This window comes from Leuciscus leuciscus (genome assembly GCF_965113295.1).
Source record: "Leuciscus leuciscus genome assembly, chromosome: 1".
NCBI lineage: Eukaryota > Metazoa > Chordata > Actinopteri > Cypriniformes > Leuciscidae > Leuciscus > Leuciscus leuciscus.
The window spans coordinates 63,148,949-63,176,342 of record NC_138725.1 but is presented as its reverse complement, the minus strand read 5'-3'; the positions used below and the strand labels follow the sequence as shown (position 1 = coordinate 63,176,342).

Here is a 27,394-nt window from a genome sequence, read left to right as displayed (position 1 = left end):
TTTGTGCGGTTTTATAACTTAGATGTGTTGTCACTTGCTTCACATGTACGGTCTTGGCCTGTGCTAACTCCGCCCCGCCCCTGGGGTGAATGTGACATCTTTATAGTTAACACAGCATGATTTTACACATTCCCCATAGTATTAGCAAATGCAATGTTGAGAAACAAAATCGAAAGGGAACGTCTCCAGTTATTCCCGTAACCTCGGTTCCCTGAGATGAGGGGGTATTGCATAAACTGCTTTATTACCTAGCTCAGGATCTTGCAATATCAGGTTGCTTCAGTCAAGATTCTGAATGAAAGACATTCAGCACTGCCTTATATATGGCAGGGAAGCTCACCCCTATCTTGTACGCTTGAACGCCATTGGCCAGTGTTACTGGCATGATTTAATAAGGCTTTAGTAGTATTTGGAGGAAGGGGGTTAGTAAACACAATGACTCGTTCCCTCATTTCAGGGAACCAAGGTTACGGGAGTAACCGGAGAGGTTTGACTATTTTATAACATATGAACACATTAGTGAATAAAACCAAGACAGAAAGTGAATTCCCCATGAAATCGAGTTTAATAGAATTTAAAAATAAGGCTATGATGCAGTTTTAGCAAACTTTTGACAAGAAAAACAGTGATGACAAGCCGTGGCACACACAGCAAGTCCAGTAAGAGTTAAGGGATACAGCGACTACACACACACACACACACACACTCATCCACAACCAAATGCAGTAATATTTCTCAATCATCTCCACACACTCACACATATACACACAACCACCCAAAAAGGTGGCGATAAACGAACATGAACAAACAAACTGCAGTATACTTTAAAAAAAACATGCATAGCTCAGTACAATAATCATGTTGATTTCCGAACGATCCATGGAGGTTATACGTCATACGCCGTCTAATACTGTCAAAATTATTAGTCAGTTCGTTCAACATGACAACATCTGTGTCTGACGTAAAGCAAAACAATAACGTCCTTGTTCACAAACATGTAAAAAGTTACATTCTGAACCACAAAGTTCATTATGAAAAATAAATACTTGGAATGGTGTTGATGAGGATATAAAGATTCCCTTTATGTGTCAGAATTTAAAAGAAACAAAAAGCCCAAAACCTAGCCATTTCCCCATTTACACATAAAAAGTCAAATATCCTGTTGCATTTGTTTCAACAGACATCAAGGTACAATAAAAGTGTCGAACAGAGCAGATACAAAAGGAGCGCAAAACTCAGAATTAGAAAATATAACACACTCGAAACGAGGCCTGGGACATACAATACAGACAAAACCCATATTAATTATCTGGTATGCTTAGTGCTGAAGCAAACAAAACTAAATCCAACACAAGAAATACAAATCATTTATTATACAATCCCTGTCAATTTTTTATTAACATTATTTTGTCCGTTGTTTGTCCATTCAAGAGAGTCACAGAACATCAAAAAGCCTTGGCAATGCAAAATATTTGAAAATTAGGCTGTTTAGTTACTGTACGTGTTATTTGTTCTACGTTTCATCCTTTGGTAAAAGGGTAAACAATCTCTACTGCAATAAACACTACCGCGTATTAGAGCTGCACAATTAATCGTTAAGAGATTGCAATCTCGACTCAAACACCCACACGATTCTGTCGCCAACGGTCACTGTCACTCGTGACGACGGAAATTGAAAGCTCTCCATTGAAATGAAATTGGCAGTGTGAACGCAGCTTTATTCCTAAATGACAATGATTCGCCTGGCTATTAAACCAAAAGCACACCGAAACATTCAAATCTGCATAAGTGCTGCCTTTTCAACCACACAGTATGGTTGTTTCTGTCTTACAATAATTCAAATTATTACAGAAGTACTGGGATAAAAGTTTATAGTTTGGAATCTGGATATAAACACTGATGTCTACGGTAGCAATAAAAAAACAGAGCAAATCACCTTTTAAAAAGTAATGTGGCGCTTCAAATAATGATTGTATCAATTACATCGTTACACCAGTAGGTGGCGACAAGTGACTGTTAAAAATACGTATTTGCCATCGAATCATTCATTCAAGAGATTTGATCAAAAACACTGATTCATTCCGTAATGAAACAAGAAGTATTTAAGTGAGTCATTGAATCATTCGTTCAAACCGATAAAAAAAAAAAAAGATTTCGAATAAAAAAAATGTATATAGACTGTAGCATTTAACATTTTGTCAGAACCTCTAATAAATTAGATATTATTTTGTTCAGTTGTCTGTTCAGAATCATCTGAGAATTGTGATCTCTATTTGAAATAATTATTTATTTATTTTTTTCAATTTGAATCATGCAGCTCTTCCATATGTTGCTCTTTCCGGAGATTATGTTTGTTCGGTACTGTCTTTAAAGTGTCAGCAAGCTCTAGCGTGAAAGAAGCCCGAATTTCTAGAGCTCCGGGGCTCCGTATAGGAATGATACAGGACTCATGCAAGCGAGAAATACACACATACAGACACGCACACCATGCTGTAAGGTGCCGAGACACACCGCTCACGAGATCTACGGCGGACATATAGCAAAAATAGCTCTCTGAGTTTCTATATACATGAACTACACAATGCTACCACTGCCATAGTGCACAGAGAAACCTCTGATCAATTCTGTGAACAACATAAAAAAAACTACAAAAATCATCTCAAGCAGCTAACATTATAATAGTTCCCTAAAGTTACATGTAAACCTTTAAGACTTTTAGCACAGGATTTTCATATAGTTGCAATATAGTTGTGGACGGACTTAAAGTTGTCGTTTTGTTCCTTCATTTCAACACTGATCTCTTCTGTCAATGCCAGATTTATATAAAACAATAAAATTAAATAAACATCTAAGCAAAAAATATTAAATAACTCATTGTGATGTAGGGATTAAGAACAACACTATTATTATTAATAATGACAATATCCGTATCAATAAGAAGAAAAGTATGTCCGTGTGGGTTTGATCTAGAGTTCTCCGTTTAACCCGAAGCAGTGATTCATCAGTCACTCACTGCGCAACCTGCCAGACTATAACATAACTGCGCTCCGGCTTGGCAGGAGCCGACTGCAGTTTCAACGTAGGTTCGGCTGATTCTTCATCTTCATCTCGTCCCAAACCACCATCCTCATCACCTGAGAGAACAAAAAAAGAGATGCTTTTATAATGTCAGCAGAGCAGAATGTGCACATTTCCTGGAGACACTGGTACTGAAGCTCTTACCGATTCTGAAGTCGATGTATCCCTCTCCTCCGCTCATGATAAGCATGCTCTTGCCGTCTGGGGCTGAAGAGTCTGAGTTGTCAGGCGTGCCTTCAGCTCCTGGCACAATAACCTGACCTGAAACATAGCATTAACACATTTGCACTCCACCAGTCATTATATATATATATATATATATATATATATCATCACAGATTTAAAACAATATGCTGAAAACGTTCTTTCATCTAGTAAAATGCATAACCAAATTTATTTTGCACATACAGCATATTTTTCACCATTTAAGGTTTCACTTTATTTTGATGGTACCTTTAACACGTTCTGTTGACAATAAGTAACGTTGCACCTAAATCTCTACTAACTCTATAGAGTATTAGTAGACTGGTAGGGTTCGGGTTAGAATAAGTTGACATGTATTTGCAAAGTACATGTTAGTCAGTAGAATGTCTATTGGAGGACCATCACAATAAAGAGTCCACATATATTAAGCTGACAGTCTACTGATGTAGTTGCAAAGTTACTTATAGTAACAGAATGTTAAAAAGGGACCATCAAAATGAAGTGTTACCCCGTCTTCTATCTGATTTTATATGTATATTTAGCAAACATAATTCTTAATGAAAATATCGAGCACTATATTGGAAAAATTGTATATGTTACCGACAATGGTATACCGTCGGTAAATACCGATACCGTTTTATCGCCCAGCCCTACAATATACAGTACAATATACAATATATTTATTTACATTGCAAAAATATACATACATATACACTTTACATCATAGTAGTATTTAGTATTTATTGTGCTACATTTACTGTTAATATACCATTTTAATATAAAAGTATTGATTTATGTTATATAGGGTTGACCATTTCAAAATCTGTTTTTGTTTATTTATTTATGCATGTATTATTGTAATATGTTGTTATTACGATATTATTATTCATAATACATTATTGTAATATTCTTCTTTTTATTTTGAGCTAAAACATGGTCATTTTATTTGTGAGATTGAGCCACATATCCTCAACATGCTCCCAAAACGGTCCTCCTTAATGTTACTGTCGTAATATTAATCTTATCATGATGTTATCATGAAACTTTCAATAATCAGGCACTTAATTGACTGGAGTTGACTTCTTCAAACATGAGGCTTCACAGCGGTCCATATCCATCTTATTTTGAATGTAAGAGCATTTGTAAATTGCCATCTACCATTTAATGTATTCTTCTAGTTATTTCCCTATAGATGTATAATGAATAGGAAGTCTTGCACATTCACAGAAAATAGCTTGCTTCCGTGTTTCAATATAAGGTGGCTAATGTTATGATGTTATACCTGGAACTGTAGCAAAGAATTTAACAGCGTCTCTGTGGCCATGGAAGCAGAGCTGAGCGTGTGCCATGGAGCAGTACGGTACGTACGAGCCAGTCACAGCACCGACCACGGTGTCATCACCGTACACTCGCACCGCCCCACCTGGACGACAGGCGATCGCTCCCACCGTCTTATTAGCTGCTAGGGGAAAAGTGTGTAAACACAAGTGTCTAAAGCATCTAATGTTAGCAGTTAGTATCTTGCAGAGAAGATGCCTGTCAAATTCAAAGCACAGCCTTTCGTTGCGAAATTACTGGGATACAGCCAATAATATTAAAGCATTAAAAGCAAATTTCGACTAGTAGTCCAGTCATTTTATGAAAAAAGGTTGAACAAATTGCAACAGAAGCGAACTCAACTGATTTTTGTATCCTCAATATATCCTGAGTAAGGGGAAAAAAGCCCAGAAGAATCCCATTAGGGGAAAGTTTCGAAAAAGACCCGAATATAGCCTATTCATACGCGTATTCATTCTTAATCTCACGTGAATAGGGTAAACATTTTAACCTTTAGATATCACCATGAAAATTACTGAGTTGATTACTTACATCAAGACAAACAAAAAATGTATTACAAGTTTTTTTTGTATTGTTCGTTAACATGGACAAACAGGCTGGGACCGTGGGACTGTTTCTGGGGGGACGAGTCTGAGGGACGAACAGGAGACAATGGTAAGGGGAATGCAGAAGACAAAAGGTAGGTAAAATAAAAAGTGAATCCCCAGAAACAGTCCCACGGACCCAGCCCCAAACCCCATCTCTGCAATAATAATGAATAAAGGCTGGTTTAAAGTACTTCTTCCTGCCTCTATGTATTAATGCTCATGGGTAGCCTAAATGGGTTCCATTCAGAGCTTAACATTAAGGGCCCTATCTTGCACCCAGCGCAATTGACTTTGTACAGCGACGCATGTATCATTCCTATTTTGCACCCGCGCACAGCAGACTTTTCCCTCCACAGACGCACGTCGGTTAACTAAGAAATACACTTGTGCTCCCCGGGGCGGTTCAGCGCAAAGAGGAGGCGTGTTCCGGCGCAAACGTTCCCTGGTGCTATTTTGCAGGTTTAGAAAACAATTCCGCCACTGACCGAAAAAATCTAGTTTAAAGTCTGTGGCGCGTTGTGCATGTTATTCATTTGCTATTTTAAGGGCGCATGCTTGGCCATAATCAATGTAGCGTGTGCACAACGCGCATACACTTTGATTCTCTCTACAGCAGCAGTTTTCATTTTTGCAAATCATACATTATTACCATAGATATATAGATAGATAGTTTATTATTACCATAGATATATAGATAGATAGTTTATTATAAAAGCATACATCTAGCTTACACATTTACCCCAATTATCATACGCCTGTTTAACCGAAGTTAATTTGGGTGTGTTTCTCCATCCCCAATGTCACTTCTCTGTGTTTTACGGCCCTGACGAGAACGTCGGTCTCCTCGGCTGTGAACCGCTCCTGGCGTGTGTCTGGCAAATCCGCCGTTATAATAGGAATCCGCTATAGAACAAGCGCGCCTGCTCTTAAAGGGAATGTGAGATGACGCTCTGATTGCTTACGTTACGCCCAAACCACACCTATGAATAATGAAGCTACTTCAGACCAACCCATTTTAGATTTGCGTCGGGCGCAAGAGCCATTTATCCCGTCGGTATAATAGCAACAGCGCCCAAGACCCGCCCACAAAGTTACTTGCGTTTCGCGCTTGATACTTGCGTTTCAGATCGTTAAAATAGGGCCCTAAAGTATTTTACTGTTATGTGTCAACAAGATTCAACAAGACATTTTCACCTGGCTATACCCCATGTTTAGATCTGTTGTGGTTTTTATGCAAATTAGCACATACATAATTAGTTTATGCACCGTTTGTCCATGTTAACAAACAATAAAAAAAAACTTGTAATACATTTTTTGTTTGTCTTGATGTAAGTAATCAACTCAGTAATTTTCACGGTGATATCTAAAGGTAAACATTTTCACCCTATTCACGTAAGAAAAAGAATGAATAGGCTGTATTTGGGTCTTTTTCGAAACTTTCCCCTAATGGGATTCTTCTGGGTTTTTTTTTTTCCTTACTCAGGACATATTGAGGATATAAAATCAGTTGAGTTTGCTTCTGTTGCAATTTGTTCAAGGTTGACCCCCATTTTGGCTTAAAATGACTGGACTATAGATGCAGATTCACTGTTGATAAGCTCAGAAAGATGAAGTTGGTTGGAGAGAGAGGACGATCTAAGAGGAACTAAGAACAAAGAACTTGATTATGAAATATTGAACACAGCTGAGCATAAAAGCAAACAAGCCAAGCAAGACAGCTTTGTTTCAGAATTAATCAGCTGTCAACAATGTGTTTCCCACTCACCCCTCTGACCTAGATATCCACACTGACCTACAGCTACAGAGACGAGAGAGAACAGAGAGAAGTGGCCAAAGAGACTGAAACTAAAGCTGCCTTCCACATCAAATACTGATGTACATATGTTTATGTGTGCTGTGATGTTGGCTTACAGTCTGATAACGGGATGGAGATAATGACACCATTTCCTGTTCCCACCCACAGCCGGTTACAGGAAACCATTAGAGCCGTAATCCTCACAAAAGAGAAGCCCAGTTTCCCTGTTCCTGTTAAAGACAAGTGGAAGTCCGATTATTGTGTATTTATTCCAAAGCATATTATAAAAGAGCTCAAATCTTGTCTTTTCATGTGTTTTTCAGATGCACAATCCCATTCAAAAGTTTTGGGTCAGTCAGACAGACAGATTTTTTTAAAGAGACAACAGGTCTTCGCTGTCAGGCGAATCTGGTTTCGATAACTGTAACCCTCAGGAGTCAGGAGTTGACATGAAATAGCATTGTGCAGGGTAGGAAATGCCCACAAAATGAATTAAATGCTCGCAAAATTCAAGATATAAATTTAAGGAGATTGTTTTTTATATCATATAGTTAAGCAATATCACACGAGGAAAAATGCCGTTTTCCCGAATATCAGCACAATTGCAAATGTAATACAACAGTTCAATAAACAATAAGTTGATATTCATTCGTTGTAAAAATTTGTAAAAGCAACGTAGAGATAGTGTTTTTATTACTCAACAGGTGAGTGAGGTATTTTATTGACCATAAATTGCCATATGTAGCTCTTTAACAGAGTTCATTGTAAAGCTGTTGTGAAGGGTCATTTCAGTATGGTTGTAGCGCTGCGCTGGAATTTATTTTCAAAGGACAGGGTCTAATGGGTAAAGCTACAGTAACGTCTTCAGCTAGTCAGCTTGAGATCTTTCCATCTAATCTCTGGTTATATCTCTTAAGCCTAGTAGTGAATGTTTTATGATGAGCAGCAGGATAATCTTTTTTTTAGTTATGAGAAATAACCATATTCATCCACACAGTCAGGCAGAGCCGAAGCACAACCAAAACAATGTTCTTCTGCAAAATGCATTCAGTTTTGTTTAACCACTAGAGGCCCAAAAGCTACATGATGCACTGCAAGGATACTGAATTGATCAAAAGGGACACTAAAGACATTTAAATGTTAACACAATATTTCACAAATAAATACTTTTGAACTTTCTATTCATCAAAAAATCCTGAAAAACTAAATGTATCACAGTTTCCACAAAAACATGAAGCAGTTTATTTCAACATTGATAATAATCAGAAATGTTTTTGAGCATCAAATCATCATATTAGAATGATTTCTGAAGGATCATGTGACACTGAAGACTGGAGTAATGATGCTGAAAATACAGCTTTGATCACAGGAATAAATGACAGTTTACTATATATTACAATAGAGAATTTTAAATTGTAATATATTTCACAATATTAAGCAGAATAATAAAAGGTGACCATGAATTTTCACAGTATTCTCACCTAACATTTTGCTGACATAAGGCTCAATGTCCACATCCTGGAGATGCTGGAAGGTGTGAGCGTGGAAGAGGCGGAGGGTGGAGTCTAGCCGGATGGACACCCAAATCCCATCACCCACCCAGGCCAGCTGACGCACCTGACTCTCCTTACGCGGGTGGGCATCAAAAGACTTCTGTTTCATAAATGTCCAATGAGAAATGCATCACAACTTATTGTAAAAACATCCTGCTTAAGCAAGTTAAAGGAGAACTTCACCGCTGGCAAAATGGATTTAACAAATACTAATAAGCATGCAACACATTTTTCAAAAATGCAAAAGCTAATAGAGTAAAGACATAATCCTGAACCTCTATTTTCATTGCTTTGGGCTGAATGACATAGATCTTGTTCTTGTAGCCGCACCACACTTTATCATGCACAACGGTCATGCAGCGGATTGAGTGATGTGGCCGGCCGAGGTCCAAGAGGTGGTAGTTGGTCAAATCCCACTGGCTGTCTGTAAAAGTAGAAGCAAGATGTTTTGTTTTTTGTTTTGTTTTTACAAGTAAATGTCAAAGTTAAGATAACTTTCTGAATTATTAGCAAACTGACAGTGTCTTACCAAGACCTCTGTGGAAGACGGCCAGTGTACCATCAGCCAGAGCCACCAAAACACGGCCTTTCACATGTCTATGTCGAGAAACAATATAAAATATCATTAGCACTCAGTGTTTTCTTTTGATCGCAGCTCAAGATTGCATAAAAGTGCAATTAAAGTAGAGCTAAAAAGCAAATTGCTTTTTTTTTTTTTCATCAGGCTGCTTACATTGGAATTCCACTCAAATATAAAATAAACAATATTCCAAAAGTTGTTATATTACCTTTCTGAATTTGTAAGTTTACTTTCCACTTACACTATGTTCAAGATGGAATCCTTCAGCTTGACAGCATGAAGACACTTCCTCCATCGAGCGACTGATGAGTGCACGTATAAACTACATGAAAGACATTTGCAAATTTGTCAGATTGTTTTTCAATGGTGCAATATAACAAATCGATGATGATCTGATAGAGTGTACATTAAACAGCTCTCTAAATATTTTTTTCAGTGCAGTGCAGTTGCTATACTGTAGATCTTAGTCAAAGGAGACACAACACTGGTTTGGCATGAATGAAAACAAGGCAGGCAGTGTCATACTTTTGAGTACTTAAGTGTTGATTGTTCAGCTGACAAAACATTTAAAGTATAATTTTTCACAAATTTCAAGTGGACAAAAATAGTACAGATGCGGATTGTAAAAGTGAGATCCAAAGAAGTATGGCAGCAAAATTAAGGAACGTTCGTTTTGACGCATCCAGTTTAAACAGCTGATTTGCGTCTCTGTACAGACTTCAAAAGGTTTACACACAGCATCAGGAACAAGTAGATGGTTTATTTTAATGCCATTCTGGATCACGTTGAAGGATTGTATGTTTGTTTGGAGAATTTTGTTTTGTCAGCGAGAAATGGAGAGTTTGCAAAGAACCTTTTGTTGAAAGATAAAGCAGCCGACTGTATTGGATTTGACAGCAGCTGCATCACAAACCGTAAGTAAATGATTTCATAATGCTTAGTGTGTAAATGAGGGTTTTATATGGATAATGTTTTCTAAACACTCTCATAAAAAATCCATGTCATGACCATGGATCCATTTTTTTAATGTTTTGAAATAGGCTGCATTTATTTGATCAAAAATACAGTAACCGTAATATTGTGAAATATTATTAAAATTTTAAGTAATTGTTTTCTATTTGCTCAAGTAACATTTAACATTACTTATTATTATCAATGTTGAAAAAATTGTGCTACTTCATGTATTCATATTTTGTTTCAGGATTCTTTGATTAACAAAAAGTTCAAACAAACAGCATTTTTTTTTTTACATTTATTTGTAACATTATAAAGATCATTACTGTCACTTTCGATCAATTTAGTGAGTCGTTGCTGAATAAAGTATTAATTTCTTTAAAATAAACAAACTTACTGACCCCAAACTTTTGAACAGTAGTGTATATACTCATATACAAACTCATACTTATATAAACTCCTATATAAAAAAATTTTGCCTAGCCTATTTATTTAAAATTATTTCTCTCTACATATTTAAACTTCTGACATTTTTTGAACATTTTCAGTATTGAGTGTTTAAAATCTTTATTATGTTGGTGTTTAATAAAGTCTGTTGCTTGCCATAATGGAAATGTATATGGTGCTTGAGGCCAGATGATGTTTTTTTGTGTTGCTTGCATCTCACCAGCCATTCTGAGCCCCCAGCCACATGGTGGGCAATGCGCTGCTCATCCGCTGGGTCTCTTCTTTTGCCTGATCCACTTTTCCACCTGCTGAGACCGCATCTTCCCTGTCTTGATCTGACTCCCTGGAGAGGAAGCCAACCAAGGATGAGTTCCCATCCAAATCTGGATGTAAATCAACAACGATAAGACACTGGGTCTGACTCACCTTTGGTTATCATTGCCTGCTGACGCCCCAGAAGACTCTGTTCCGAGTGGGTCTGTAAACACATGCTCTGTGTAGATTCCTGGCTGACTGGTGTCCTGTCCTGGGCTCTCCTGGTCTTCCTCAGTGGCCTCCGTGGCCTCCTCTGCTGCAGGGACCGCGTCTTCACTGGGAGCTCTGGAGAGATCTACAACAGAGAGACTTACAAGTAGTGATGGGAGATACAAAGCTTTTCGAAACTCTGACAAACTGTTTGACAAAATGAGTCGCTGTTTTGAAGAGCTCGAAACACCACAGGTTGGCTAGACAATGCAACGGACATTGTACATGCATCAAAAATTCAGCCCAAACACCTCTAGTTGCACGTTTCATGAAAGTGTCATCTAATAAATGTAATCTACAAATAATTAAATATCATTAAATATGAAGTTTCAGTAAGATTTGCGTTCTTATATTATTTGTAGTGCTTGTTTTGTGTAGAAGCAATAAATATAATGAACCTTTTTGTATTATAAACACATAAGTATTGAAATTCATTAAATTAATAATAAATTAACCTACATTACAAAACTGACCCGAGATCAGTTAACCGTTAGAAACTTGTTCATGGGTTCACGAAATCTCCGCCACAAACCTTCTGAATTCTTAAATGTTTCGAAACCAAGGTTCCAAACGGTATGAAGCCTTGTTTGCTGAAATCATGTGACTTGGCAAATCTGAAACAAGCTCCGAACCACTGATTCGAAACAAAAGATTTATAAATGTTTCGAAGTTTCATGAAGTCGTATTTTAAAAATCACTACTTCCAAGTGCCAGGTAAGCCAGGACTTTCCTTTTAAGCTTAAAAAAAAAAAAAAAAAAAAAAAAAAATTTAGAGTCTGAACTAATGGTTCTATTAAAGTTGCCAAAATGACATGAATTCTGCACTGAGCTACAAACGGTTCCTACCACTTCCTCTGGCAGGACTCTGTTCTGCTGACTGTTCGTTGACTCCTGTGCTGCCCGTCTGAGATCCTGTGCTGGACTCTTCAACACTGCAGCCCACCGCTGACACGTCACTCAACACACCCTCACTGCCCTGAGAGCTGCTACTGGCCAATAAAACGTCTGGTCCCGCCTCCAAATCCTGAGGAATCTCCTCCCCTGCGGGATAGTCTGTCTCCAAGACTCCTGGAAATCATATTACAAAAACAACATTATTGCTTTTTATTCATATTTAAAATGACACTGTTAATTGCCATTTAATTGTGTGAATTATGTGAATTATTTCTCCACTCCCTTTTTCATCTGACAATTATTGAATTATTAATTCAATTATCTGCAGAATTCCAAGAAACAAAACTAGACATGCACAGATTTATAGCTCAATAATTAGTGTTTTGTAGACTAAAATGAGTTTTGAGCACAATTTCAAAGTAAAGGTACAAACTCAATGCACTCTTTTTAAGTTTGAATACTGAAAAGGGTCTGAGTTGGTTTCCTGTAAAGAAGTCACGCTTAAAAAGTACCTATTTCTACTCGTATCAGTGTGTGTTCTCCTAGAACATCTCCTAGATGTCTTAAATAACAATATAATTTGTTGGCCAAATCACGCAGCCCTAGTACAACGATACCATTTACATTTTGTATTTGTTTATCAAGATATAATGATAAACTATTTATGCCTATGATTGAAAGAAACATGACAACAAAGGTGTACAAAAGATGATGTGTACAAATAATGATGCGTTATGTACAATTCTGACCTGGCACACTGGCGATACACAGCACACATGAGTTGCAGACGTAGAAGCTGTCCAGCAGGTCGTCGGGCCGCGTCACATCTATGACCATCACCTTTGTGGAGGAGTGAGTGCTCGTACAGATCCAAACACGACTGGACATCTCCACATGCACCGCCTGCTCCCGTTCCTGCTCCTGTCAACACACGGAATAGCACTGCATTGAGAACTAATACTGTAAATATATTATACTGCAAAAACATATTTACCCCCCTGTATTTTGTCTTGTTTTCAAGTACAAACATTTAAACATCCTTAAATCAAGAAAAAATGACTTAAAAAGCTAAATGAGTGTTTTCTGAAAAATATAAAAGTGACTTTACGCTTAAAACCGGCAAAAATGTCTGCCAATGGGCTAAGCACAATAAGCTTTCTATCCCTTTAAATCATGTTTATTTTTCTTACCCCACTGGCAGATATTTTATATTGTTTTAAGAATGAAATCTCTGATTTATAGGTTTGTGCCACTCTGCCTTTCTATGTATAGGGCTTCTATAGACCTTATGCACCAGAGAAATCTTTAGAATTTTGTCTTTGAACTTCCGTTTTTGCAGTAGCCCTGTATATTTCTAGGGCATCGCTGTCGAAGAGCAATTATATGGTGAAGTAGATTTACTTATTGTAGAGTAAACGAAAGTTATCATGAGCATTGTGATGTTTGAAGCGGATGTCATAACAAATGCCAGTAGACTGGGAAGATTTTTAAACGAGCGGTTCATTCATAAATCCGTAAGATCTTACTTTCATGCTGTGGAAATACAAACCAGAAGACAGAACACAACGAGCGCAATGCTGAAAAGGGGCGGGGCTAAATAAGGCATATATATAAATGATGTTTATCATGATTGGCTAGCCTCTTCGCATTTCAAATATAAGTAACAATACCCTCACCAAGAGTCTAGATACCAAACATGTTATGTAAAAGTGAACGGCCTTATGCTAATGAGCTCATACTTTTGATGCCGTGACCATGATGATTTCTGAACAAGCTTTGTCTAATTTCTACATCAAGCTCTTTCACTTCAAACAAGCCCATGTTTTCCATGATAAGGCCCCTTTAAAAGTTAATTGAAATATTTTACTTTAGGTTCCTGCTCCAGCTGATCTAGGCTGCTCTGAGAGCCTTTCCTCTGTTTGGAGGCGTCAGCTTCCACCATAGACTCTTCACCAGAAACGCCAGAGCCTCCCTCACATGACCGTCCACCTGAGAGGTTCACTCCAGCTGCACACAAGAGCTACACAGGGGCAATCAGAAAAATAGATCTATTAGAGGCTGACAGCAGGAGTTCATATCAGCAGAGTAAGGTCTGGTGAACCCGAATAAGTCTGCATACATGTAGGTGCACTTATATTTCCCTCAAAAGACAAAACTACTGAAGCAAAATGGAATGAGAAATTTGCACAGGAAGACTGAAAAAGCAGTATGGTCTGATTTTTATTATTTTCATATTTCAGGTAATTTTCAATCCATTCATACTTCATCTTTCCTCACTAAATTAACCTTCCTTCTAGTCCTCACCTTCATAGAAGCATCTTTCTGCTCCAGGGGCTTGAGACACACAGGAACAGGTAGGTTCATTTTGTTCTCTGCATGGCCACCATTGGCAACCTATACAAAAAAGGATAGCAGCACAATTATAGATGTAGAAATGTGGAAAAATATGGAATTAATAAAATCAAATGTTGCAGTGCTTTTAAATAGTACTTAAGAGCAAGATAAAAACGAAATAAAACATAGCATAAAAAAAGTTTAAATAAATCATATAAAACAGGAACCCTGTTACATGTTTTCCTATAAATTTCCATGACTTTTGAAGCAAATAATCATGACTTATATTATAATTCACTTATGACATAAACAAGAGACAGATATTCAGACATAATGTGGGTTTGTGTGTCCGTTCAAGTGCAAGGAAACGCAAAAGAGGAATCAATTCGGTGTTTGAGCGCTGTCTGAAACGCACCCCTCTCTCTCTCTCTCTCTCTCTCTCTCTGCGCGCGCTTCGGGTGCATGTGGCTGTGTGCACACATAACGCGCGAGTCCCGACTTTCACCTCTTCTTCCGCATTTAAAATTGTTTGAATGTGTAAATTGGCAAGACAAAACATGTCCAAATTATAAACTTTCACTCTATGATGATTAAATTTAGCAGTTAATCCGCGAATCATATGCGTGCCGAATCGTGGGGCCTGATCCCTACGGATCACGGATCAACTGTGATCCGTTGCACCCCTACTAAGTCAGTAAAAAAATTTAAAAATAAAAGCAGTAGCACAAATAAATACAACAGAATAAAGAAACAAATTAAAGGTAGGCTTCAGGTACGTCTAACAGTAATATTCAGGTACAGGAATAATACAGACACTGAACAAAAAAAAAGAAAAAAAAAAAGAAAGTAAATTCACTGTAAATTAAAAACAGATTTATCCTTCAAATTAAATGCTACAAATGTTATTCAGTCAAGATCAGTGAGTGAATTTCTTTTTCTTTTGTTGCTTGATTAACATTAAATGACAGACGGCAGCAGGTTTATTAGGCTGATGTCACTTTAAGACCTAATGCATGGATCCGATATACTGATACACACGTTTTCTTTCTCAACTGTTTACGTTCACTTAAGACTAACCTGATTGTGTTCATGATGATACTTGCCAAGGTGGGCATTTTGACATAACTTTTGTGTGTATTTGGCCATTTAAATGCAATAAGCCATGAAGAAATCTGGTACTCGTGAGCTGTTTGCGAGGCTGCTTTATGTGCGTGCATTCAGAGAATACGCAAGTACCAAACAGTTTAAAAATACTTAAAAAGATCTGCAAATGATAAACTTTTGTGACGATGCAACATAGGCCTTTCTGTCAAATTCTGTCCAACAATTTTGACAGCTGTCTCAAAACGCGAGCGAAAGTCTCGTATCGCAGTGTGCTGTTTTTAAATGACTGATACCCCTATAACTGATATCTATACCCCTCAATACCGTGCAGAAATTAAACATATATTTCACTATACAGATATTTAGATATTCACTATACAGTGAAACAAATTTCTATGACTTTTCCCAAACTTTCTGGGTTTATTTATTTGTCCAAAACTTTTCGAGGCCTGGAAATTGCAATTTTAAAATTGCATGGCTTCTCCAGGTTTTTAATGACCATGCGAACCGTGATAAAACAAAAAATACATAAAAATATCTTGTTAGTTTTGAGTTTTCTTCAGGGAAAATAGATGTTACAATATTCCTAATTTAAATAATCCTCAGATTCCCGGAGGGGATACTTGTAGGTTACATTTCTGACACACGCTCTAAGCGGTAGACCAATCACAACAGACTGGGGATGGCTGACCAATCATTGCAGACTGCGCATTTCAGAAGGAGGGTTAGAAAACAAAGCTAAAACAGATCGTTCAGACAGAGGGTGAAAACAGGTGCTGCAAGAGTTGTCAAAAGTACAGACTTGGGTACCAGGTTAGTACTGAAATTTTAACAATGTGTTGATACCAGCATTTCCCTCTAGCATTTTGAGCGCTGTTGAACGGATTCTTAAACACCTCTGATTGGCCACTGTGTTGAGACACTCAACATATATGTCTGTGATTGGCCATTGTGTTGACGGACTCAACATATGTCTCTGATTGGCCATTGTGTTGACGCGCTCAACATATATGTCTCTGATTGGCCACTGTGTTGATGCGCTCAACATATGCGTCTCTCATTGGCCATTGGTCTTAGGGGTGTAACGGTTCACAAAATTCATGGTTCGGTTCGATACGATACACTTGTGTCACGGTTCGGTTCGGTACATTAATACAGCAAAAAGAAAGAAATGCCAGAGAAATGTCCTTTATTTTTTTTTTTATTAAAACTAACATCATAAAGTATGATATTTTTTTTACTTTGAGCAGTTCTGGAGCTATAATTGACTCTTCTTAGGAGCATATAAAACAAAACAGCTCCTTGGAAAAAACGAAATGTAATATTGTAGTAGTTATAAACAAAGGTTTATTTTAGTTCAGATTAACATTTGAGGGCAGCAATTGTAATCATAATGTCAAAATAAAACCGACGAAATGTTACTTGAAGGCATTATAGCCTACTATTCCTGCCAAACTTCTATGGTTGCAGTTAGTGTTACTACAGTAAATCCATGGTGAATGTTGCTGATCTGTGGACACTGGATAGTTCATTCATGGCACAATGTTTCTTCCAGGTTTCCACGTGCTGTTTGATCCGTTAATAACGGAGAAATGTGAATGTTTCTCACTAGATCTCGCAGTGATGTTATTACTTCAGTGGCGAATTCAAATGCTTTCTTTACTGGATCTCTTAGCGCTGTGTAATAACAGTGTCGCATGATCATGATCGGCTCGCGCTGTACTGGTCCAAACTCATAAACGGTCCTTCAACCACACAATAACGAGCAGTTTCGTTCCGCTTGCATTACGTTTGCCATTTGATGTTGGGCAATGTTGTGGTCGCGCCGGCGTCTCTTACATTATGAGTGCGCTTGCCACGCGCAACGCGCCTACATTTGAAATAACGAAATTTTGGTCGGCAAATTTTGGAACCGAAAGCCTCGTACCGAACGGTTCAATACGAATACGTGTATGTATCGTCGTTACACCCCTAATACGTCTGTGATTGGCTACAATGATCATCGCTTAAAAAAACATGTCGTACTACGCGGAGCGCTAACACAGATACACACGGGAGCGTTTGAAAGCGGCGTCTATCAGCGAATCCGGGATTTTAAACGCTCCCGTGTATATCTGTGCAAGCACTCGGTGAAGAGCGTCAAAGATGTCATTGTTGATCATTGTAGCCAATCACAGACATATATGTTGAGCGCGTCAACATAATGGCCAATCAGAGGTGTTTAAGAATCCGTTCAACAGCATTTCCCTCTAGCATTTTGAGCGCTGTTGAACGGATTCTTAAACACCTCTGATTTTAAATGTCAGTACTTTTTGACAACTCTAGGTGCTGCAATTATAAATAAGACAAATGTAAATTATAAGAAAACATTTTTTTTTGAACATTAAATGATGTATGTATTCCAATCTAGTAGACCCCATAAACAAAATTATGAATCCCCTTTAAGAACAAGATAACAGTACAATAATAGATATTTTACAAAAAATATAAGTAGAAAATATGTAATTAAAATAAAAAAAATAAAAAATAAACTAAAATAGTCACTGCTTTTTTGTGACAATATACTATCAAGACGTATAACTCTTGCCTTGCATTTGCCCGGGAGACTCCAGCCATGTGCGATCACCCTGCCATCCTCTTTCTGCATGTGGGCTCTCACATGCTGGTACTGAGCCCGCTTCTGCTCCTGGCGGGACAGAGAACCACTTGAGTCCACCCTTATGAGAAAAACAGAGAAACAACAACAAGGGAGGAGAGGATCAGAGCATGATGAATTGAGTTTGATGTGCTGGGTCATGCCAGACAGGAACATCTTCATATGAGGTTTATAGATCTAAATGGTTCTCAACAGCCATAACATTTTTTATATGTTTGACAAGGTATAAGTTACTCTTCTTTAAGGAAGTCGAATGCTTTGGACTTTTCTCTGGGGAACTGGGAGAAGGTGTTGCTCTTTTTCATGATGCTGGGTGGGTTGTACTTGACGTTGGATGGTAAACCTCTCGCTGTGTTGCTGGATGTTGAGGAACTGGAGGAACTGGAGGAACTGAAAAGGCGACTGAAGCTGGAACAGAACATGGAGAGATGGATGTGAACACGTCGAACTCACATTTGTGATCTTTATGATTAGCATGCATGTGGATGAATTTTCAGGAGCCGTTAAGATAAAAGGTCTTACAATTGCCTGATGCTTGACCTCTTCTTCTCTGCAACTTCAGAGTTTTCCCTTGAAGCTCTGTGGAAAAACAAGACATCACTGTAGGAGAGCCGTGAGCAACCAGACGTGTCTCCATGTGGCGGTGTGGGGTTTTTGCTCATTAACCAGAAAAACTGGCCTACTTTCTTGGACAATTAGTATGAGAACAGAGCTCAAGCTGAGCGTAAAAAAGATGGTCTTGTCAGACACTAAAGACATCAGAAATAAACAAACCGTTTACAAACAGACAACAAAACAGTAGCATCATAAGTAGCATATCATTTGCTTGGCTGCTGTGCTAACAAATTTATTATAATTTTGGACAAAACAAAAAAATTATTAAAAAGGACAGGAAAAGAGCTTTCATGTTTCATTTTGGACAATAAAGTTCCCCCTATTATACATTTTTTTATATTTCTAATTTTGTCGTGGAGGCCTGTGACAACAAGGTCAAAAAACACTTTAATTTTCTCATAATATACATTGCAGCATCACCTCTTTTCTCACAGTGTCGGAAACAGTTTGATAAAGGATTCAGACTGGTCTGTTGCCCAGTCTGTTGTGAGTGATCTACTTTGCTCTGATTGGTCAGATGCCCGAGTCTGTTGTGATTGGCCTACTCTGCTCTGATTGGTCAGATCTGTTGCCCAGTCTGTTGTGATTGATCTACTTTGCTCTGATTGGTCAGATGGCCGAGTCTGTTGTGATTGGTCAACTCTGCTCTAATTGGTCAGATGACCCAGTCTACTGTGATTGGCCTACTCTGCTCTGATTGGTCAGATCTGTTGTCCAGTCTGTTGTGATTGGTCTACTCTGCTCTTATTGGTCACATCTGTTGCCCAGTCTGTTGCGATTGGTCTACTTTGCTCTGATTGGTCAGATGACCCAGTCAGTTGTGATTGGTCTACTCTGCTCTGATTTGTTACAAACCTACGTAGGTTTGGGCAGGTAAGACTGGAATTACTGACAATTCGTTTCAGGCAGTTCAGAATCGGTTCTTTTGTTTAAGAGACATTGGGCCCTATTTTAACGGTCTGAAACGCAAGTATCAAGCGCGAAATGCAAGTAACTTTGTGGGCGGGTCTTGGGCGCTGTTGCTATTATACCGGCGGGATAAATGACTCTTGCCCCCGACGCAAATCTAAAATGGGTTGGTCTGAAGTAGCTTCATTATTCATAGGTGTGGTTTGGGCGTAACGTGAAATAAACCAATCAGAGCGACATCTCACATTCCCTTTAAGAGCAGGCACGCTTGTTCCATGGTGGTTTGCTATTATAACGGCGGATTTGCCAGGCGCACGCCAGGAGCGGTTCACAGCCGAGGAGACCAACGTTCTCGTCAGGGCCGTAAAACACAGAGAAGTGACATTGTATGGGGATGGGAGAAACCCACAAAAATCAGCTTCGGTTAAACAGGCGTATAAAAATGTGGGTAAATGTTTAAGCTAGATTTATGCCTATTTTTTCACATCTTCAAGGACACAACAATGATTTCCCTCGTGTGTTAATATTGTTCCTTGTAATAATGTATGGTTTTCTAAAAATGAGAACTGCTGCGTCTGTGTGTAGATGAGATAAGCAAAGTGCATGCGCGTTGTGCACACGCTACATTGGTTATGGCCAAGCATGCGCCCTTAAAATAGCATCTGAATAACATGCACCACTGACTTTAGACTAGGTTTTTCCTGGTCAGTGGCGGAATTGTTTTCTAAACCTGCAAAATAGCACCAGGGAACATTTGCGCCGGAACACGCCTCTTCTTTGCACTGAACCGCCCCTGGGAGCGCAAGTTAATTTCCAAATTTACCGACGTGCGTCTGTGGAGGGAAAAGTCCGTTGTGCAAAATAGGAATGATACATGCGTCGGTGTACAAAGTCAATTGCGCTGGGTGCAAGATAGGGCCCAATAACTTCACTTGTTGTGCACTTTGATCTTTGAATCTTTGCAGACCTTTTACATTCACAAACATCTATATTACACACTATTTGTAAGGTAATATTTAAAAAAAGCATAATAGGGGCACTTTAAAGAAAAAATACCCTTTCTTTACAGTACTGTGTTACAGTGAAATGCTTACCGGATCATTTCTGTCCACCTGACGGCCTCCTGCAGCTCCATCAGTCTCTCCTTGTACTGATTTCGCTCCATCAGGACTCGAGCCATCTCCACCCGTGTGAACCTTCTCCTCTGAGCTGTGGGCACATCGCTCTGTGGAAACCCAATGAAAGAGGAAAATTACACAAAAAAATTACACACACATATGGGCCTAGATATTATTATTTTAACATGTTTTAGCTGTCATTTATTGTTTTAAATATAATAATATAACATGCCAAACTAAACTAGCAATGGAACAAGTAAGCTAAAATGTAGAATGAATATTATGCATTGGAGAGCAAGAGCAACAATTTATGTGACAAGTTATAATTTACACAAAACTATCATATGGCTTCAGAAGACCTGAAATATACACAACTGTTCAAAAGTTTGGGGTCAGTAAGCATTTATTAATGTTTTTGAAAGAACTCTCTTACGCTCATTTAACAGCATTTATTTGAAATGGAAATCTTTTGTAACATTATGAATGTCTTTACTGTCCCTTTTGATCATTGTAACGCATCCTTGCTGATGAAGAAATTCATTTCTTTGCAAAATAAAAATGTCACTGACCCAAAACTTGTGAACGGTGGTGTATAATTCTTGTAATAATACCACTCACCTCATCTTCGTCTTTATTATTGTTCTGTTTGGCCACCTCTGTCTCCGCTTTCACTCTGTTATAAAATATTCTTATGAGTCCCTAATTTTCAGTGCAATTGTACAGTCTAATTAAACATGTAATTACATAGTCCAAGTAGCATGTTGTGAAAAAGTCGCACATTAATGTGATAAACATTACCTGTGGCTGCTAACCTGAATATGCCATGTTTGATTTATTCTACTACTGCATGATAACTAGACCCTGAAAACTGCATATAAATGCCCCCCTTTGGCTTTTTATTTGGACACAAAAATGACTCACTTTTTGAGTTCCTCCTCCAGCTCCTTGTTTTTCTCTTCTAGTTTGGTTTTGGCCTGCAAAACCGCATCCATCTCCCCTTGAAGAACCTCTCTCTCACAGGACAGCTCGTCCACACGAGCGATCAAATCATTCTTCACCACGTTCAATGCATTTCTGTGCACACAAACACTATGGTGTCAACAACAAAGCCACATAAAACAGCAAATAAACTGTAAAAAGCAACTAAAAATTGACTCACTTTGTCTCCAGCAATTGCACATTTTCCTGAATAAGATTCTCCACCTCACGACTCATGCCTGCAAAATACAGCACAAAATGATTAGAGCAAAACCAAGGCAAATGGATGACAACTGCAATGATCCAATAATAAACACACTGTTCAAAAATTCTAAACGTTTGAGATGAGTTTTATGTGCCCTGTGTTTTTAGGTTGGACAGGCCATATGAATGGTCTTACCGGAAAGACTCGGATGTGAAAGCGCATGCACTGCATGTGTTTCGACAGAGAGACAGACACATGGAGAGTGAAACAGGAATGGACAGCTGTGAGGTGAGAGTTAACAGGTCACAGAAAAACCAAGAGAGATGCTGGAAAGAGTGGAGAGTCCACTGACAGATCAGCACGACTATTCAACCACATTTAGATGAGCTATTTATCCAGGCCCACACTGAATCCATGCCAAGATTATTTAATATTACGGCTGGTTTGTCCAACAAGACAGTGACGAACAAAGATTGTAGTGTGGGGTTTAACAAAAACTTGGGCAATTAAAGTAATTTTGGGGGTATCAAAATTGTGGGGGGTTTTTTGTTTTTTTGAGCTTTAAAAATTATTTTGGGGATGCTCAAGATTTCTAAGTTCCAATGCCTTTATGACTAAACTGGAAGATTAAATCATTAAAACATGTAATGCACATTATTTCATTTAAGTATGTGGTTGAAAACTGTTCTTGACTCATAAAGATGATCAATATTTTCTGGTAAAAAATATTTAATTTATACCATTTAAAATAAATATAATACACTACCATTCAAAAGTCGGGGGTTTGTACGATTTTTTTTGAAAGAAATTAATACTTTATTCAGCAAGGACACATTAAATTGATCAAAATCAATTTGGCATTAATCGGCATTAAAGACATTAATAATGTTACAAAATATTTCTATTTTAAAATAAATGCTGTTTTTTTACTTTTTTATTCATCATAGAATCAACGTCCTAACGTTGTGGGACATACATTATAGCTGCGACCAGGTAGCTAGCCTTATTAGGCCTCCAGTGGGTGGCGTCAATATTTGTGTTGGTGTAGTATGGTTCCCAACGGTATATGTGTGTAGAAGAATTAATTGGCTATCAGGTAGTAGGCCCAACCAGGCCTCACTGATGGCGAGTCCCCGGCAGTATGATTTTGGCTGACAGCACTGACTTTCTTCAGGCCTAGTAGGCCTCTCAATCTTCTAAGTGAGTCTTGAGTGACGGGGTATACAAACAGTGGTGTTTATGGTCTTGACCTTAGCAAGGCCTCCCTGACCCTGAGCCCCATCATGGGGTGCTCGACTGTTAATTCGTTGGCCAATCAGACAATTGGCTTCAGTGGGCCTCTCTGGAGGCTAACCCCGATTATGATCAGCCGAATAGGATTGACCACTGTCAGGCGGTTGGCCTTATCAGGCCACCATGTAGCTCGGACCCCAACCTTACGGCCATGGCAGTCCGTTTCTTACCTAAAGAAAACTTTCAGACGACCAGCTTTAACAGGCCGCTCCAAGACTGAGCCCCAAGACTGGCAGGCCTTAGCAAGCCGCCCTGGGACTGACACCCGGAATCAGGGTTCATAGCAATAACCAGTTTTAGCTTGCTATCGGGTAGTAGGCCTCTCCAGGCCCCCTTGAAGGCAGGTAGTAGGCCTCTCCAGGCCTCCCTGAAGGCGAGTTCCCATGGATGCTAGCTATCAGGTAGTAGGCCTCTCCAGGCCTCCCTGAAGGCAGGTAGTAGGCCTCATCAGGCCTCCCTGAAGGCGAGTTCCCACGGATGCTAGCTATCAGGTAGTAGGCCTCTCCAGGCCTCCCTGAAGGCAGGTAGTAGGCCTCATCAGGCCTCTCTGAAGGCAGGTAGTAGGCCTCTCCAGGCCTCCCTGAAGGCGAGTTCCCACGGATGCTAGCTATCAGGTAGTAGGCCTCTCCAGGCCTCCCTGAAGGCAGGTAGTAGGCCTCATCAGGCCTCTCTGAAGGCAAAGTCCCAAAGTTGGGCAACTGCACAGCTAGCTGTACTGGCTGCCAGGTAGTAAGCCTCACTAGGCCTCCCTAAAGGCGAATTCCCAAATACGGGCACTAGGTAGCCATCCCTCTGGTTTTCAGGTAGTAGGCCTCACCAGGCCTCCTTGTAAGTGGTCTCCCAGTGACACTGGGTTCTGGCAGCTAGTGGCCGCTTGCTATCAGTTCAGCTGGCCTTAGCAGGCAGCTTCTGAAGGCAATATGTTTAACAGACTCTAATCACATGTCAATACGCAGAACTTTGCAGATTTCTATAATAATTACTGCAGAAAATGTGAAAACGTCGGCAGATTCTGTGTGGCCTTGGGAATAACACTAGAACTATATTATGTGCTACATCTAGTTAAAAATAAGGACAGTAGGTAAACATTTTCATATCATGTTGCTGCTTTAGTCCAAAACCATATGGCTGGCACTATTTATTTGTTGTATGATTTAGTTAAAGTGGAAAGTATGAAGAAGTAAGAATGGAAGATTAAGATGCTAAGAAAGATGCTAAGTGAAACAGAGGATGCTGATTCTCTGACATAAAGAAGCAAGGATGTCATACACACCGGAGTACTCCACTGCGGTTAGAGGGAAGAGCAGGACAACAGGGCATGGAGAGAGAAATCTGGGTCAGTTCAACATGCAGAACAGAGCATCATGGGACTGTGCCACTATATCTCAGAGCTCATCTCATAATGATGGAAAATGACACACATTTAATGTTTATAAAAATCAAGCACAGGTAAAAATGTCATATGTTTGTGTAATACTCTTCATAATATCTGAAAATGAACAGCAATAAACCCACCTAACAGATCTGCTCCTTCATCCACGTCTCCAATCAAACCTGTGCCTGCTGATGACACTTCTTCAAAGAGAGAGTCCGTATTCCGGTCAAATGCCATGTTCTCTATCCCTTGGGTCGGGGTACTTCAACACATCAGCAACAGGCATGTTACATCATTCAAATATATGCCAGCATTGGATTTATTCTGAGAGGGTAACAACACAGCAGTTACTCAGCTCAGTTTAGAGAATCCTATTGAACTGAGGTTTTAAGGTATAATCTCCATTGTTAGAAAAGTTACTTTTAAATGTAATGCATTACAATATTGCGTAACTCCCTTTAAAAAGTACTTAGGTACTTTTTGTGGAATGCATTACGTTACTTTTGAGTTTCTTTATCTGACCTGGCTGGGGCTCGCTCTCTTCCAGGCTTTGCATGTGTTTTTTTTACTGAGAAGTTATTTTTCGCAAGTGTTTAAAGCAGTAATGCGTTCAACAACACAACCTATATAACATACAGCTTCCTTTTCTTTTAAAAACACATGTACAATATTACTTTAGAATATTTCCTTACCTCTAGAGCTATGCGATTACGTAATGCAATGCGTTACTCCAACACTGGTCATCTCTTTTAAAACCTAGTACACTGCCTACCTAAACAGCATTTTTTGGGCATCACTGACACATTCAAAGGTTGTTTCAGACACAGTGTTTGATTCTGGTTGGTTACCTTGCACCTTTATATCCGAGGTCCATGTCCAGCTCTGGGGTGGACTCAATAATGGCCTGAACATCTGACTTCTCCTCATTATCAGCCAGACCTGAATAATCAGAATGAATAATTACATATTTGCTCTGGGGACTCAATGCATTTAACATGTGATCTGCAATATGTAAGCATGCTTGTATCATATTACATGGTTGCTAGAGTTTAAGATGCTATTTACACAGAGTACAAATAATGATAGCTGCTATTTACACTAAGTTTAAATAGCAATTTAGATTATATTTACTCAAAGTGAAAAAAGCAATTTTACTTATAAATAGTGGCAGATACTATTTGCACCTCAGTGTTGTTGTACATGAGCCTGTATGCAATAATAACAGTCAAAATTATTAAATGGATGCTGGCTTATTGGGACAATAAAGCCGTCCCTACACCTACCCCTAACCCTAACCGATAAACACTTTATTATTAAACACACGTTAGACATTTCATTACCAATTTTCGAATATTTTCGTAATTTTTATTGAAAATAAATGCCTTTCCATCGTGATATGTGATGGGAAAAGGGAGAAGAGCGAGTTCGGCAAAAGATGGATTCGAAAACGGGTCGATTTGTGTCAAAACTTTCTGCCAGGCACCTTTTTTTTTTTGTCTGTCCCAACCAAACGTCAGTGGGCGGAGTTAGTGTAAATAGCCTCTGTCAACAAGGCGGGCTGTTGCACTTAGTGTAAATAGACACAATAATAAATGTTTCTTAAGCACCAAATCATCATATTAGAATGATTTCTGGAGGATCATGTGACACTGAAGACTGGAGTAATAATGCTGAAAATTCTGCTTTGCATCACAGGAATAAATTACATTTTAAAACAGATTAACATAGAAAACAGTTATTTGAAATGGTACATCTCACATTATTACTGTTTTTACTGTACATTTGATCAAATAAATGCAGCCTTGGTGAGCAGAAGAACATCTTCTAAAACAAAAAGTCTTCCCAACCCCAAACTTTTGCATAACATTCTGCTATTTTAGAGTTATTTAAGCTTGTACTGATGCTTTCCATCCCCAGTAAAAGAGTGTCTAACCTGCAGAGACGCTCCTGGTCCCGGGAACAGCCTGAACATCTGTGTTCTTCCAGAATCCATCTCCATCCTCTCGATGGGAGTCCAGGGCCAGGTCGGAGGCCGTGGTGGACATGGGAGTGACAGACTTTGAGCCCCCCTGGCTGAGGTCAGACAGCTCATCCTGAAATCATTCAACGCACAATGATCATTACGACAAGGTCAGAGGTCACAGCTCAAGGACAGAGGAGAGCATGAACAACATGAAAGCATAGAGGGGTAGGGATATCACTTTATCCCAGCACATTTAACAACCTGAGGTGACACCAACGAGCAGAGCAAACACAGGACAGACACAATGAAAAAAATATAATGAATAATATTCATAACTGCTGGGACTGCTAAACATCATCAAACTTATTTGAAAGGGGGATTCTGAAATTGGTGTCAAATAATAACTAGATAAATCAGTGTCAGTTCAGGATACAGAACAAAGGTATGAAAATAGAATAAGATTGTAAAAACAAGAGAAACACTTGACAGCTCACTGATGCTACTGTAAGAAAGCTTACATGAAGATACACAGATAACACAACAACAGAGAACTGTGCTTAGAACACCAAAAAAAATCAACAAAATTGAGATTGATCGATAGAGATTATTTTTTCTGATATCCAGAACCAATTTCAAATATTGTTTAGTTTCTGCTTTTTGACACAATAATAAAAAAAGTACAATTATTAAAAAATATATTTAAAAAGTATATATAATAATATTATGCCATTATACACATGCTTGAAATATTGTTTAATTTCTGCTTTTTGACACAATAATAAAGCATTATTGTTGCATAAATTGCAGAAAATTTAACCCGATCCGAATAGTTTTTATAACGAACAAAAGTTTCGGAGGCAGTGTGCAAGCGTGATTGACAAAACATGAG

General features: G+C 38.7%; 1 protein-coding gene across 9 annotated transcripts in view; it reads right to left on the bottom strand.

Annotated features, from left to right (window-relative positions):
• Nucleotides 1–542: 542 nt before the first annotated feature.
• spag9a (sperm associated antigen 9a) overlaps nt 543–27,394 on the bottom strand; it is a 43,933-nt gene continuing 17,081 nt past the window's right edge. For 2 of the 9 annotated variants that reach the window (XM_082141502.1, XM_082141507.1), the window contains 26 exons: nt 26,476–26,635; nt 25,391–25,481; nt 24,683–24,804; nt 24,441–24,452; nt 21,851–21,908; nt 21,613–21,765; nt 21,310–21,364; nt 20,668–20,798; nt 18,572–18,628; nt 18,284–18,457; nt 17,981–18,110; nt 14,260–14,349; nt 13,823–13,975; nt 12,705–12,876; nt 11,908–12,129; nt 10,963–11,146; nt 10,757–10,879; nt 9,377–9,457; nt 9,085–9,152; nt 8,831–8,979; nt 8,484–8,655; nt 7,119–7,232; nt 6,973–7,005; nt 4,565–4,744; nt 3,223–3,339; nt 543–3,134 (listed from right to left, as the gene is read on the bottom strand). In XM_082141502.1, coding sequence (XP_081997628.1) covers nt 3,010–3,134; nt 3,223–3,339; nt 4,565–4,744; nt 6,973–7,005; nt 7,119–7,232; nt 8,484–8,655; nt 8,831–8,979; nt 9,085–9,152; nt 9,377–9,457; nt 10,757–10,879; nt 10,963–11,146; nt 11,908–12,129; nt 12,705–12,876; nt 13,823–13,975; nt 14,260–14,349; nt 17,981–18,110; nt 18,284–18,457; nt 18,572–18,628; nt 20,668–20,798; nt 21,310–21,364; nt 21,613–21,765; nt 21,851–21,908; nt 24,441–24,452; nt 24,683–24,804; nt 25,391–25,481; nt 26,476–26,635 — 3,126 coding nt within the window. In that variant the 3' untranslated portion in view covers nt 543–3,009. The remainder of the gene's footprint in view (nt 3,135–3,222; nt 3,340–4,564; nt 4,745–6,972; nt 7,006–7,118; nt 7,233–8,483; nt 8,656–8,830; nt 8,980–9,084; nt 9,153–9,376; nt 9,458–10,756; nt 10,880–10,962; nt 11,147–11,907; nt 12,130–12,704; nt 12,877–13,822; nt 13,976–14,259; nt 14,350–17,980; nt 18,111–18,283; nt 18,458–18,571; nt 18,629–20,667; nt 20,799–21,309; nt 21,365–21,612; nt 21,766–21,850; nt 21,909–24,440; nt 24,453–24,682; nt 24,805–25,390; nt 25,482–26,475; nt 26,636–27,394) is intronic. The other 7 variants (XM_082141504.1, XM_082141508.1, XM_082141503.1 and 4 more) reach the window with 6 other exon arrangements.